General features: G+C 41.2%; 1 protein-coding gene across 1 annotated transcript in view; it reads right to left on the bottom strand.

Moving 5' to 3' along the window:
• Positions 1-664: 664 nt before the first annotated feature.
• The window catches only part of Ugdh (UDP-glucose 6-dehydrogenase), a 30,673-nt gene continuing 16,499 nt past the window's right edge, over positions 665-14,838 (bottom strand). The window contains exons 4-11 of the mRNA XM_020160973.2: positions 13,280-13,678; positions 11,855-12,002; positions 7,929-8,023; positions 6,287-6,417; positions 5,557-5,690; positions 5,107-5,198; positions 4,871-4,981; positions 665-1,606 (exon numbers count right to left, since the gene is read on the bottom strand). Coding sequence (XP_020016562.1) covers positions 1,496-1,606; positions 4,871-4,981; positions 5,107-5,198; positions 5,557-5,690; positions 6,287-6,417; positions 7,929-8,023; positions 11,855-12,002; positions 13,280-13,678 — 1,221 coding nt within the window. The 3' untranslated portion in view covers positions 665-1,495. The remainder of the gene's footprint in view (positions 1,607-4,870; positions 4,982-5,106; positions 5,199-5,556; positions 5,691-6,286; positions 6,418-7,928; positions 8,024-11,854; positions 12,003-13,279; positions 13,679-14,838) is intronic.

Here is a 14,838-nt window from a genome sequence, read left to right as displayed (position 1 = left end):
TTTTTGGCAGTGCTGGGGTTTTAAGACAGGGTGCTTACTAGACAAGAGTCTTTACCACTTAAGCTACACCCAGGCTCCTGCAGATTTTTTTTAAAAGGCCACATAGGAAATGCTTTTATGCTTGGTGGGTCAAGAGGCAAAATTGTGGCCATTGTGTAGAGACTTACATAACCATGTGAAATGTCATGGTTCCTAGTTCACATATGGCTGGCCAGAGTTGGCTTGTGAGCTGCAGCTTGCTAATTCCCAGTTTATTTGCTAAATTCCCTCCCTTTCTTGCATCATTTAAAGAACCAATGACTTTTCTCTAAAAAGCAGTCATTTTTTCAGGCTGTGATGACTCGTTAGTGACTTAAACCATGACAAAAATTACTACCTCTCAGTCCTTGATGCAGGATGGGTGGTTTATGTACTATCTGTGCAGATGTCTGTCTTCATCGTTGTACCCGACTCCCCCTTCTTACTGAACCACAGCATTCCTAAAGGATGAGACCTGTGTCTGCTTAAAGCAGTTTGTACATTCTCAGCAGAGCACAGCACAAGATGAACATCTGAATTTCCAACAATCAACCACAAGTGAAAACCACCACTACAAATATAAAAGTAAACAAGGACAGGTAAGAATACACACAGAGAAATTCCTACTTTAGAATTAAGCCAAACATAATTTGTAAAATCTTTTATTTCATATGAGATTTTATTGGTTTTCTTAAAGAAAAAATTGGAATTAAGAATACAAATAAAAATGCAAAATAAAGGTGATAAACATTGACTCAGACTGCAAAAGTAGTGATCAATGACGATAGCTAAGAAATGAGGAGAAAAATAGACCCTATTGCTGATTTTCCCCTCAAGTCAATTTTTTAAAAATAAAAAGATAACACTCTTTAAATGAAAAATTGGAAATACACAGTGATGATCTTTTTGGATTAAAAGTCAGTGACATATCCCATTAAAATAAAAGGAGCCAGGCATGGTGGCCCACACCTATAATCTCAACACTTGAGATGCTGAGGCAGGAGGATTCCAAGTTTCAGGCCAGCCTGGACTCCTTTAACCATACTTGCAGAGGCTATGTAACATGATAATTGCATGCTTTCAAAATACATATTTAGTGATAAGCAAATAAACCAAGGCCCAGGAAAACTAGCATGCCTTTCCCTTTCCAATGAAGGTAAGTGCTGCCTATGGACAATTTATAAAATAAAAATGTCTTAAGTTTACTTTTTCTTTTACAAAAAAGTGATACCATTAAAACCAACATGATTATTTTCCACTCATCCAATTACTGAGCTAGCAATAATATAAAAATATGTAAAAAATATTCTAGATTCATGATTACCAGATCTGCTAACACCATGTAGCTAGTATAAATTTGAGGATTAAAAAAATAATTTTGCTTGCTTAAAAACACTTGGTTCATTTTCCACTTAACATCAGATAGATATTTGCTATCCTGAAGTACCAAAATGATCACAAATACAAATGGCAGTGTCTATACTTTGGGCTTCTTGCTAGGTGGGTCCTGAAGACTAAACTTGGGAATTTCACCAGAAGCAGCATATGGAATTCTCTTGGATGACACCTTTTTGCCAATTGTTTCAATCTGAAGGGGAAAAAAGATTAAGAAAAGAGAATTATTAATAATCACAGCACATATCTTAGAACTTTGTAATGTAGTGTAATGAAGAAGAAAATAAAAATTATTATCCTTTTCATAGCAGGAAGGGTTTCTCAAGTTGTCTCAGTTGCCATGAGAGATCTTTGGTTCCTTCTGTATTTTTTTTTTCTAGAATCAATCTTCACCCCATTTTTCATATTATCCAGATGCTCTCACTCTTCCCAAGTCCCACCCTGGACCCTCTCAAACATCAGAGTAGAAAACCAGGTGCCAGTGGCCCATGTCTGTAATCCTAGCTACTCAGGAGGCAGAGATCAGGAGGATTATGGTTCAAACCCAGCCCAGGCAAATAGTTTGAGAGACCCTATTTCGATGCAGAGTGACTTGAGTGGCAGAGTGCCTGCCCTACCAAGTGGAAGGCCCTGAGGTCAAACACTAGTTGTGCAAAAAAAAAAAAAAAAAAAATCAGAGTATAGAACCATACGGCATTATTGTTTTTAGTAACATGTATGAAAGCCATTACCAGACCAGATTCCAGGAAGTTCATATTCCCTCTCACATTCCCCTTACATGTTCAATGACAAGCAAATAAACTAATGCCCAGGAAATCTAGTGTGTTTCCCTTTACAATGTGATGTGCACATCTGTAAAGTAAGAATTTGCAAATATTCCATTTCTCTTATACTAAAAACCTTGCAGAAGTTGAAACAGCATAGTTCTTACCAATGCAGGCTTCAGCATCTGAAAGTAGCCAGTGGAATCCTGACACATTTGCTATGATACTTAAACTCTCTAGGTCTTTTTCACTTACAAATGGTGTTAGTACCATCGACCTCAAAAAGTCATGGCAACAAGTCAGCCTTCAGTGCGTGGTAGTTCTTATTTTGCACAGTCCATGTGTTCCAAAGCATCGACTGTTTTTGCTTTTCTTTTGTTTTGTTTTGAGACAATATTGCTATGTAGCCCAGCCTGGCCTTGAGTTTGTGATCCCTCTGCCTCAGCAATCAATCTTATCATTAAAGATGCTACTTCTGGCTCGGCTCCAGGTCTCATGCCTGTAATCCTAGCTACTCAAGGCAGAGATGAGGAGGATTGACTTCAAAGCCAGCCCATGCAAATCGTGAAGCCCTGCCTCCAATATACCTAACACACAAGAAAAGGGGCTGGCGAAGTGGCTCAAGTGGTAAAAGTGCCTGCCTAGCACTGAGTTCAAACTCCAGTGCTGCCAAAAAAAAAAGAAAACGAAAAAGGCAAGTTTATTTTCCTTCTATAGCAGATATAAGTAATTCTGACTCACACCATAGAAAAAGAGCTTCTGCTTTATGTCAGCCCATTGTCTTCTGCTTAGTGACATTCATTCTTCTTTTGTAATGATTCTGTTCCTAATTGCTTACTTACGTTTTTGCAGCTTACTTATGTTTTTGCAAAGTGCTGGGGATTGAATGCACTCTACCGTTGAGCCACACCTCCAACTCTTCTAATTGATTTTTTCACCCTTATTAGGAAAAGTTAACTTTTCCAAAATCTCAAAAAAATCTTGCAGACATACACTATCACACCTGGCCTCTTAAAATTACTGTTTTGTTTATTTGTTCTCTGGTAGGACTAGGCTTTGCAAGGGCTTCTCACTTGCAAAGAGGTGCTCTATCACTTGAGCCACACCTCCAGTCCTCGAAATTACTTTAAGTATGTATTTCTATGTCTCTTTCCCCCTGAGGAGTAAAACAGGAATCAGAGACAATATGTCTATGCCATGGAAATAACCTTTTAAAAATAACATTCCTGAGTTTAAGTTACAACTGGGAAAAAGAGTCATGTTATTACTCACTAAGGAGGGGTGGGACAGAGGAGTCCCAAGGTCACTGATGAGAAAGTTAATAGAAAAAAGGAAGTCATCTGACTCAATGTCTCATAAATGAGAAATGGACACTGCATTCTAAGTCAGAGGACCTTCAAAAAGCTGGTGAGCAGCAAAGAAAACGAGATTTGTGTTTTTTAATAGCAGATGAGGCCTTACTGATATCTCTTCAAGTCAGCTTGGGGTAAGGAAATGCACACAGCCATCTACTAAACACTGCTGCTTCTCCACCATGCTGACAGCAATCCCCCGGCACATTCGTTTATCCTCCCTAACCTGCCCACCTCCCCAGACTCCATCCCCATGTGCACACTGCTCTGAGAAGGTAGATGGCAGCCACACTGTTTTTTTTTTTTTTTTAAATAGTGAAAGTGACAGTAACATTTATTAGAAAAGGAGTACACTTTCAATAGACTAAATGTGGTTCATCTCTAGAGTGACCAGCAGTCACTTGTTAGTGTTTGTGGGACCACTAGTAGAACTGAAAGAGATGCCACATACAAATGTACTGTTCTGGGCAGAGACCTGTCAGTGTTTCAAAGGTTCTGTGACTGACAAAACTTTAAATGAGGAAAGGGCGGGTCCCATGGAGACCCCATACTCTTCACTTCAGACCTCTCAGCACTGGGCAGCTGAGCTTTCAAAAGGTATAGGATGAGCACTGGTTGATTGGTCAAGGCCCCTGAATTTCTGAGGGTACTCAAGAGTCATGGATGGTAGCTGTTCTCATGTGGGGATGACAGTGCTGTCACCGTGGAGCACTTCCTCCATCATCACCACGGTCAACCCTACCCCTTGCCCGGATCCTCGCTGGGTCAGAGAAAACAACATGGGAATCCCCTCAGTGGGAATAACAGCAGACACCAGTTATAATGACATATGGTAAGTAACGCATTAACTTGACCTTTAGGATTTGAGGTAAGGCAGGGCACATTCTGTTTTCATGTGACAGGCTGCCCTCCTGGCTACCATGAAGGAGACCCAAGACTAAAGGATCTTTACATCATGAATGTGGGAAGGAGTAAAAAAAAAACCCTGTAGAGACTTCTCAGAGAGCTTCCATCTCAGTTATGATATTGCACAATGAGAAAATATGAAAACTCTAAGACCCACACAATGGGTGTAATAAGAAAAAGAAAACCCAAAACAAAAACAGAAAACAGCCAGATGATGGTGGCTCACGCCTGTAATCTTAGCTACTCAGGAGGCAGAGCTCAGGAGGATCGAGGTTGGAAGCCAGCCAGAGCAAATAGTTCTCGAGATCCTATCCTGAAAAAAACCTTCACAAAAATAGGACTGGTGGAGTGGCTCAAGGTGAAGGCCCTGACTTCAAGCCCCAGTAATGCAAAAAAACAAAACAAAACAGAAAAGCAGTTCGGGATGATGATCACCTGGAAGCCAATGTTTTGTAGCTCACTGTGGAGCCCATCCAGTACACGCCGTCCATCGAAGATAAAGGCGGGCTTCAGCATTTTCTTATGAATGCGTTCATAATCCAGCTCCTGTAAAACACGCACCCAGGAACAGTCAGAACGCACACAAGAATATGGACCCAACCCAGCTGACACAAAACACCTTTGGGATTTTTTTCTCAAGAATTATTATTAATAACACTCTGTCATCTCACCTTAAACATGTCCCACTCAGTGCAAATAACAACAGCATGGGCACCGTCACACGCTTCGTATGGATCCTTAGAGATAGTCACAAGCCGGGACACTGTGACAACAGCAATGACTAGGGTTACAAGAGATCAGTAATCCTGAAGGGATTGGCGGGGGGAGGGGGAGTTCAGAGCAGCCAAAACCTGGCCCCACAGCATCTCCCTGGACCTCCTGGGGCTTTGTGGAGTCCCACTGAGCTACATCCCCAGGCCCTGGAAAATTTCCTGGACTTACACAAACCCGCAGCTGATCACTTCAAATCAAATTTGAGGAGATAATGTCTGAGTTTAATTTAGGAGAAATAAGGTTGGATAGAAGGCATCCCAATCATATAATAAATCACCAACGGTTTCTAGAGAATAACCCATTTTGGGGTCTCTATACAAAACGAGTCATGAGACCCACAGCCTTACCTTGGTCATCCTCTGAAACACCTGGATGAGAAAGATCCACAACTATTTGGTCCCTGGGCACTTTGGGATCGTATATATGGAGGTGTGCACCTTCGTCCATCAGATACTTGCTGATATATATACTGGAGGACTCTCTGATGGAAGACAATCGTACTGCTTTAGGTGGCATTTTATTCCATTGCTCTGCTATATTCTACTTTCTTGTTTTTCTTTTTTTGAGCTAGGGTCTTCTTATGCGGTCCAGGCTGGCCTCAAACTCACGATCACCCAGGCTATACCTCCCGAATGCTGGGCCTACAGGCATTTGACACTATGTCAGGCCTTGGCATTATATTCTTATACCAGGGATTTGAAGATCCAGGTAAGACTCTATATTTCTTAAGCTGGCTGAGTGGTAAGAATATGGATGTTTTTTATATGGATGTTAGAATGCCTCAGAAGTTTTCTTAATATCCTTTCTGGCACCTCGTCGTAGACATGTCCTATTTATTGCAAGTACAGTTAGTTATACACACATACACACATATTTCTACATATACATCCACCAACCAAAAGATCAGGATAAAGCTAGGCATGGTGTGCATGTCTGTAATCCCAGAATTACCGAGGCTGAGGCAGAAGGATCCAGCTGAAGGTCAGACCAGACTACACAGTGAATCCATATCTCAAAAAAAGAGCAGGATGATAACGAGTTAACACTAACAGGATTTGAAAAGTTAAGAACTGATACCTTGTATCACCAGTGTCCTTTTTGAATGCAAACCCCAAAATAGCTATCTTCTTATCAGTCACTGTATTAAACAGACTGTCTATGATCCGGGAAGCAAACCTCCTTCTCTGGTAGTCATTCATGTCTATGACCTGAAATGACATGTACAATTGTGCAATATTAGTTTAAAAAAGTACAGCCTGGTACATACATTGCTCAGAGTTTTATGGTGAATGATATGCCACAAATAAGGCTTATACATTCACACAAGACAAATGTTAACCAAACACTTTGCTGTCTATAGCTTAAAAAATAAAAAGAACCTCCATTCCTTTACTTCAAGCCTTCCTAAAAATGTTTATTTTCACTTGAGTCACTTTACCTTGCATCCGACTGGGGTGGATGCAAAGATCGGGGGCACAGCTATATTTTAACTCTGAGGACATCTGTGATCCAGCTCTGAGGCCAACCTAAATAAGCACATAGAAAACAGTGTTCTCCTTTGCTAATGTCTCAAAACACTGGAGAAACAATGCTATAGGCAGTCAAAGTACTCCCTCATATGCCAAAATTCAATTTGAGAAGAAAAGGATCAGGGAACAGTCAAACAATGTTCAAAGCTGGTGCCACAGACTCATGCCTATATTCTTAGCTATTAGGGAGGCTGAGATCAGGAGGATCACTATTCGAGGCCAGTCCAGGCGAACAGTTCGTAAGACCCCCCTCTCCAAAATAACCAGAGCAAAATGGACTGGCGATGTGGCTCAAGAGCACCTACTTTATAAGCATGAAGCTCAGAGTTGGAAACCTCAGCCCACCAAACAAACAAACAAAAAGCCATGCAGAGTTACACCTACCTCTGGAGAAACCGTTAAGAGCACATACATTTGACAAGGTTTTTAACTAAATGTTCTAAGGGCGAGAGTCTCTAATCACCTAATCTCAAGTTTAGGCTGGTGGCAAGGTCAGCGTAAAGAGACTTTTTAAAGGCCTTAAGATCCTGGGAACCATCTCAAACCTTGAGAGGTTGGAAAATGAATGAACCCTAAGTGTTGAAAAAATCAAGACTTTCTCTGCATTTGACACACAATGAATTGAGTGGATTGAGTGACATGGCACAAAGAATGCAGGTTTTCCCTAAAAGGTGAGCTGTTCCTTAGAGTTCAGCCCATATCTATTGCTGAAATCTGAAAAATTATAAACTCAGGGGAAAAATATTTGGGAAAGGCATATATACTGCCTTTCACCTTGGGAAAATTTCTTAATTCTACTGTGTCAATTGCCACATCTAAAAATAGAGAAAAATGTTAGTGAGTAGGACTAAATGAGAGACTGCATGCAAGGTCCCCAGAACAGAGTGAGCAGCCAGTCAATGCTCGTCAATGCTCCCACACTGGGAAGGGTTTCTAATTTTAGCTGTGACTCTGAAAGAGATAAAAAAAGTAAAACGGATGCAAACCATTTGAAAGCATTACACTACAGGTTCTTTCTTTAGTTTGATTTTATGCCTTTCAAGATAATTATAATTAAGGACACCCAGTAAATAAATCTAAAAGAAGTAAATTGATTGAGTTCCTGGAATAAATTACATCAAGAACACTTCACAAAGAGTGATGTGTTTAATCAGAATCTAATCGAAGTTATCGACTATAAAGATTTATACCTGCTGCCAATAGCGAGCTACTTCCGGCAAATTCAGAGCCTCGCAGAGATAAACCAAGTTCAGCACATCTTTTTGGAAGCAGCTCCCACCAAAACCTGAGGACAGAAAAAACTGGTAGTATTATCATGTAAGAGCCAGGTACTGAATCACATGGCAAGTTCTATGCTACTATATCACCAGGCTTATATTAAGATTTCTAATAGACTCAAATATCAGAAAATTAGTGGATTCATAAATTGTGCAAAAAGTACAGGCAACTAATCAACTCTTCAAAAATTTCCAAATAATTCTAATACATTTCATTATGGCTCCAACTGACTTTTCTTTTACCTTCTATTGTTTCCTCACCCATCAGATATGAGTGCCTATATCTTTTACTCTCCCATAAGGATGGCAAACTTTTATATAAAGGACCAGATAAATCCCAGCTATTCAGAAGATGGCGATAAGGAGGATCAGGCCTAAAAAGTGAGGACAAAAGTGGTGGCTGGTGCCTGTAATATCAGCTATGCTGGAGGCAAAAGTAGGACCATCAAGATCCAAGGCTGCCCTGGGCAAGAAGAGACCCTATCCAAAAAAAATAACTAGGGCAAAAAAGGGCTAGGAAAGCATAGCTCAAGTGGTGGAGCAACTGCCTCACGAGTGCAAGGCCTGAATTCACATCCCAGTCCACTGATATGTAGCAGCTAGACAAGAGCAACAGGGATACGCAAAGGGAACTAAAATGGGGGATCCCTTGGGGCCTCCAGCCTTTGAGGGGGGGAAACGTTGGGGAGCAGGTAAACATAAACAGTAAGCCAAGAAAACATAAGGGAGTGTTTGGCTCATGCCTAGCAACACATCGCTCTCCAGAGCTAAAACTATCAGCTACCTAACAGGTACATATGTTATCCTCTCCGGTTAGAGAAAAAGAGGAAATGGCTGCCAACGGACTACCACCCAGGTAGTTGGGAGCTCCCAGCTCATACTAGTTGGGAGTGAAAGAAAGTCACCTTTGGGTGATTAATATCTGATTACAGATTTCCCCTCTCTGTGAGTTTTTCTTAGGTGGTCATGGATAACCACATGCGCAAAATGATTCTTGAGACATGTCATAATTCTTCTTTTATTTTTTGGGTGTTGATACTGGGGGTTGAACAACTCAGGCAGGCACTCTACTGAGCCACACCACCAGACCTTTTGCATTGGTTTTTATTTTTACTTTTTTGGAGGCACTGGGGTTTGAACTCAAGGCCGCACACTTGCTAGGCAGGTGCTCTACCACTTGAGCCACTCCTCCAGCCCTTTTTTTGTGATGGGTTTGTCCAAGATAGGGTCTTGTGAACTATTTGCCCAGAGTTGGTTTCAAACCGAGATCCTCCTGATGTCTGTGCCTCCTAAGCAGCTAGGATTACAGGCATGAGCCACCAGTGCCTGGCTTGCATTGCTTATTTTTGAGATAGGATTTCACTTTATGCCCAAACTGTGATTCTCCTACTTGTGCTTCCTAGTGTGGCTGGGGATGACAGGCACACACAAATGTGCTCAGCTATTGGTTGAGATGGGGGTCTTGCAAACTTTTTTTGGAGCTGGCCTCAAACTTTGATCCTTGCATCCCAAATAGCTGGGATTAGACTTGAGTCACTGTGCCCAGCAACACGTGTTGTAATTTCTGTGTCATTTCCTGCAGGCTGGTCATGGGGTGAAACCTGATGCTCCAAGTCCCTTATACTTCAATAAAAACCTGTGCCAAGGTGGACATAACTGTTCTCCACTTCTCATTCTGAGACGACCCACCTTCACCTTTGAAAGTATCTTTCTATTCTAATAAATGTTGCCAGTATGGAGTGTGAATTCAGGTATTCACACTTGCAAGGCAGGAGTTCTACCACTTGAGCCATGCCTCCAGCCCAATTACTAAACTATGCGTTTTGCTCATTTGCCTCTCTTCTTGCCTGAACTCTCTCAAAGCAAGGCAAAAATCAAGACAGCTGGAGCTATGCTCACCTGCCCATAACACTGGTTAAAAAAGTAAAAAGGCCAGATAGTAAATATTTCAGCCTTGGTGGGCCATACATTCTTTTGCTGCAATTATTCATCTTGGTCACTGTAGCTCAAAAGCAGTCTCAGAGCTGAACGCCAGTGGCTCACGCCTGTAATCTTTGGTACTTAGGAGGCAGTGATCAGGAGGATCTCAATTAGAAGCCAGTCCCGGCAAAAAGTTTTCAAGACCCTATCTAGAAAAAATCCATCACAGAAAAGGGCAGGTGGAGTGGCTCAAAGTGTAGGCCCGGAGTTCAAACCCCAGTATCACAACAACAACAACAACAATAAAAAAGCAGTCAAACATAACAGGAAACTCAAGGGCATGACAAAAACAAGCTTCGGGGTGGATGGAGGGCTGCCCTGTTGCTTACCCTTCATCTAATGCAATTCAGGTTGCGGTGTAGAATGGTAAAGGCTTTGCCAGGCAGAAAAGCTAGCCTTTCACTGGCTGTATGATTTTGAGCAAGGTGTAAAATTTCCTTGAGCCTGAATCTACTCTCAAAAAGAGGTAACAGTGCCTTCCTATGGGGTTATGAAGACTAACTGAGATGTGTGCAGTGCTGGTATATAATATGCCTGCAGTAAGTAGTAGCCATTTTTATTAAATCCTAGCTAGAAGAAAACATCAAAATGAAAGATGGAAAAGGTCATGGAAAGCAGTATTGGGAAATGACACATAGCCCAGCTGGCAGAGGGGCTCAAGCGGCAGAGCCCCTGCCTCGCAAGCTCAAGGTGTGGAAATACCAGAAGGATCATCTATAGCCTAATCTGTAAAATAGTCTATTGAATGTTATATCAACCTTACTAACTTACATCCTAAAATATGGTCAATTCTCATTTTTGGTGAGTTATATTCAAGTTACCAAAACACTGAATTGGCAAAAGTGTTGCTCCTAAGCAAAACACAGCATTAGGTTCCTGCAAGCTTTAAAAAAAAATTTTTTTATTTTAATGGTGATACTGGGATTTGAACTCAGGGCTTCATGCTTGCTAGGCAGGCACTCTGCCATATGAGTCATTCCACCAACTCCTGCAAGCTTTTGCTCACAATATTTTGGTCAACTGATCAATATATAACCTCCTCTTACATATTTAATTCCATCTTATTTAACATATTATTGACCCACTGACACTGCATTCAAGACGAACAGTTTTATAACTCATTCCTGAACAAAGCTTATCTAACCCACACATTTTCACATTTTCAGGCAGCCCATCACAGCCTTCCTGCACCTATGACCAGCAGTATGCCTGGGGGCCACCTGAAATGGTAAAATCACCAACAAAAAGTACAAAAATATTAAAAACATGGCACTAACTAGATCCTAAAAAAGAGACTTGTTTACTGTGTGAGAACTGGAACAGGAAGGCAAAGCCATTGTCTTGTTCAGCCTCGGTTGGCTAACATGTGCTTCTGGTGACTCAAATTTCACACTGTTCAGTGTCTTGGAGAATTGTAATTGTACCAAGAACAATTGAGATGGAAGTTATCAATATGTTTTAGTGAGTAGGCAAATTCACAAGTACAGAATCCACAGATAATGAGGGCTGACTGAATTTTACCAGGACACATTCCAAAAATACATTAGTAGGAAAAATAAGCAATAGGGAAATTCATTTCTCATTTAAATTAGCTGTTATTTTTGTCCTGTGTGGCTTTGCAAACTACTGCTGTCTCCTTCCAAAACACTGCTACTACTCAAGCATTATTAATCACTCAGGTGATCACTGTCTCACGCAGAATGTCCCTGGTAGGCTGAAGGACACATGTGTAACAGAATCTTTTCCTGTTTGAAGGATGGTAAATTGAAAAAAAAAAAAAAAAAAAAAAAAAAGGACTTCCTTAAAGTTAGAAATCTAGCTAAATGAGCCCACATTACACAGGGAAAAGTTTCATTTACCAACGCTGGCTTTTAGAAACTTATTGCCAATTCTCTGATCCATCCCAATGGCTGCTGCTACCTCTTCCACATCGGCTCCTGTCGCTTCGCACAGAGCGCTGATGGAGTTAATGCTGCTGATTCTCTGGGCAAGAAAAGCATTCGCTGCCTTGAGGAAAAAAAGGAGGCAGTTATGATGAGCCAAAACAGCAAATTTTGTCTGGTGGGACTGGGATGTGAACTCAGGACTTCCTGCTTGCAAAGCAGATGCTCTACTGCTTGAGCCACACCTCTACTCCATTTTGTTCTGGTTATTTTGGAGATGGGGGTCTCACGATCTATTTGCCTGAGCTGGCCTCAAACTTCAATCCTTCCAATCTCAGCCCCCCAAGTAGCTAAGATTATAGGTGTGAGCCACTGGCACCCGGTCAAAATATCAATTTTATATACACCAGTATTATATTTCACTGTGCAGATGCAAACTACTGAGGAGAAATACAAGATACCAAAGATACCAAAGGTTCAACTGGAGGAGCATGTGCTAGGAGGAATTGTTTTTATTTTTGTTTTTTTGGGGCCAGAGATTGAACCCAAGGCTTGAGCTTGCTAGGCAAGCACTCTACCATGTATGGTATGCTCACAGCCAAGAAACATGTTTTAAATTAGAAAAAACAGATGATCAACAAAAGGATAAAAAGGGAGAGAATGGTGAACAAATTACTCGTAGGGGTAGGACCTGGTGCAAATGGTAAAAAGCCTACCTAGCAATTGCTATGCCCTAAATTAAAATCCCAGAACTGTCAAAAAGAAAACAACGAACACTAAAAAACAACTAAAATGAACAAATTACTATTTTGTGTGTCTTCCATGTTGGCTTAATTTGATTAAAATTTTAGAATTTTCTAGACTATTTTATACTCTGATCCTCTTTGTGAAAATTATTTCATAATTTGAATGAGCAAGAATACTATCTTCAAAAGTATAATCCTTTATTAATATTCAGAAACTATCTAATAAGGTATGGTTGCACATGTCTGTAATCCCATACAGTTCCAGGCCAGTCTGGACTACATGGCAAGACCCTATCTCAAAAAACAAAACAAAAGAAGAAACTATCTGTGTAAACTTGTCAGACTCAAAAGACATAAACAATAAACACTTGGCTTTAAATTTAATGGAGTAAGCCAGGTGCAGTGACTTGATCCTGCAGACACCGCCTAGGAGGCTGTGGCAGGAGGATCATTCAAGCACAGGAGTTGGGCAAAACAGTGAGATCCCACCTCAAAACAACAAGCTAGGTGTAGTGGCTCACACCTGTAATTCCAGAACCTGAGAGGGGGGAGGCAGAAGGACCCCAAGTTCAGACTAGCCTGACCTATACAGTGAGACCCTGTCACAGAAACAGTAAGAACGAATTTAATGGAGAGTTGAGAGCCAGGCACTCACCAGTTTGGAAAGCTCTGAAGACCAAGTGTTAGTGGTGATGATCTTCTCCTTGGGAACCCAGTGCTCGTAGACAGCACACAGGGCCTGCACAGCTTTCTGGCCCTCCAGGGTCTCATCCCCTCCAATCAACACTCTGTCTGGGTTCTTGAGGTCCTTGATGGCTGTCCCCTCTGCCAAGAACTCAGGGTTGGACAGCACCTGTAGATTCAAGTTGGGCTTTGTGTTCGCGTCAAATATACGACGGATGCTCTCGGCTGCCCGCACTGGGACTGTGCTCTTCTCAGTCACGATTTTGTACCCATTTGAGTTCTTCACAATGCGTCTCGCACAAGCTTCGATGTACTTCAGATCTGCTGCCCGGCCTTTCCCCATGCCGTAGGTTTTTGTGGGAGTGTTTACCTGATGAAAGCATATGGGATAAAGACCAGAGCAGCAGTGAGATATTCAGTGATTTCAAGATGGTCCCTGGACTACCAGTTAACCAGGTAAGTGAGAAGTTAACTAGCATCAGTTGTGTGATTTTCACTCTCCATTACTCCATGGAATTAATACATTTGCTAACCCACTCACCAGAAGAAACATCTGGAAGCATCTGGAGAACTCATTCAATACATTTTGTTTAAAAGCTACAACGTGTGTGTAGGTTCCAAGCTAACCTAGGGAGATATGAAGGAATGAGATGGTTCCATTCTGAAGTACAGTCTGAAATGAAAGTTTTCTTTTCTTTATTTTACACAACAGTATCATAGTCTTTAAAATAAACTTTAAACTCCTCTCTGATACCTTATTTTTATAGCATGATATTAATAGCATTTTGAAACTGTTAGTTTCATTCACAAATGCTTTCTTAGCTCGTTAAAGGTAGAAATTACCTAGCATCTTAAAGACACAGAATAGTATGTGCACAGATTCTTTTGAAAAATAGAAAAATAAATCATGAGCCCAGAGCCCAGGCATTTTGTTTCCGATTAGCGGTGTCATATGGCCTTGGAGAAGGTGGCAGCTCAGTGGAAACTGAGGATAATGTGCTCTCTACACACTAACTCCTGAGTGTTACAGTGCTCTGACAAAAATTAAAGTGCTTTGAAATGTCTAAAATATAATAAGGACAGGTATAATCTTTTTCTTGTGGTGTTTTTGGTCAGGGTATTGCTATGCAACCCAGGATGCCCTGCCTGGAAGTCACAATCCCCCTGCCTTAGCCTCCTGAGTGCTAGGATTACAGGCATGTGCCACTACACCTCACACATAATAATTTTTGAACTAGGAGTTCAGTAGCATCAATTCTCATCTCATGACCAGTTTATGACCTAATGAGAGATTAAATAAAGGTCCAAGCAAAAGAAATCAAAATTTGAAGATTGAACTGAGGTTTGAAAAGGAGGAAAAAGTTGCTTACATGCATGGAGTAACTTAGGACATCTCTTAGACATGGAAGGCAGGGTACGAGGGACCAAAGAAGGGCAGAGACAGCTAATGGGGCAAGGTGAAGCTGGCTGGAGTTGGGAGATGATCAGACAGCTTCCCCTAGTAAAGGAGCTCTGAGAAAACAGATGAAA

This window comes from Castor canadensis, chromosome 9, assembly GCF_047511655.1.
Source record: "Castor canadensis chromosome 9, mCasCan1.hap1v2, whole genome shotgun sequence".
Classification (NCBI taxonomy): Eukaryota; Metazoa; Chordata; class Mammalia; order Rodentia; family Castoridae; genus Castor; species Castor canadensis.
This window is presented reverse-complemented; position numbering and strand designations above follow the sequence as displayed.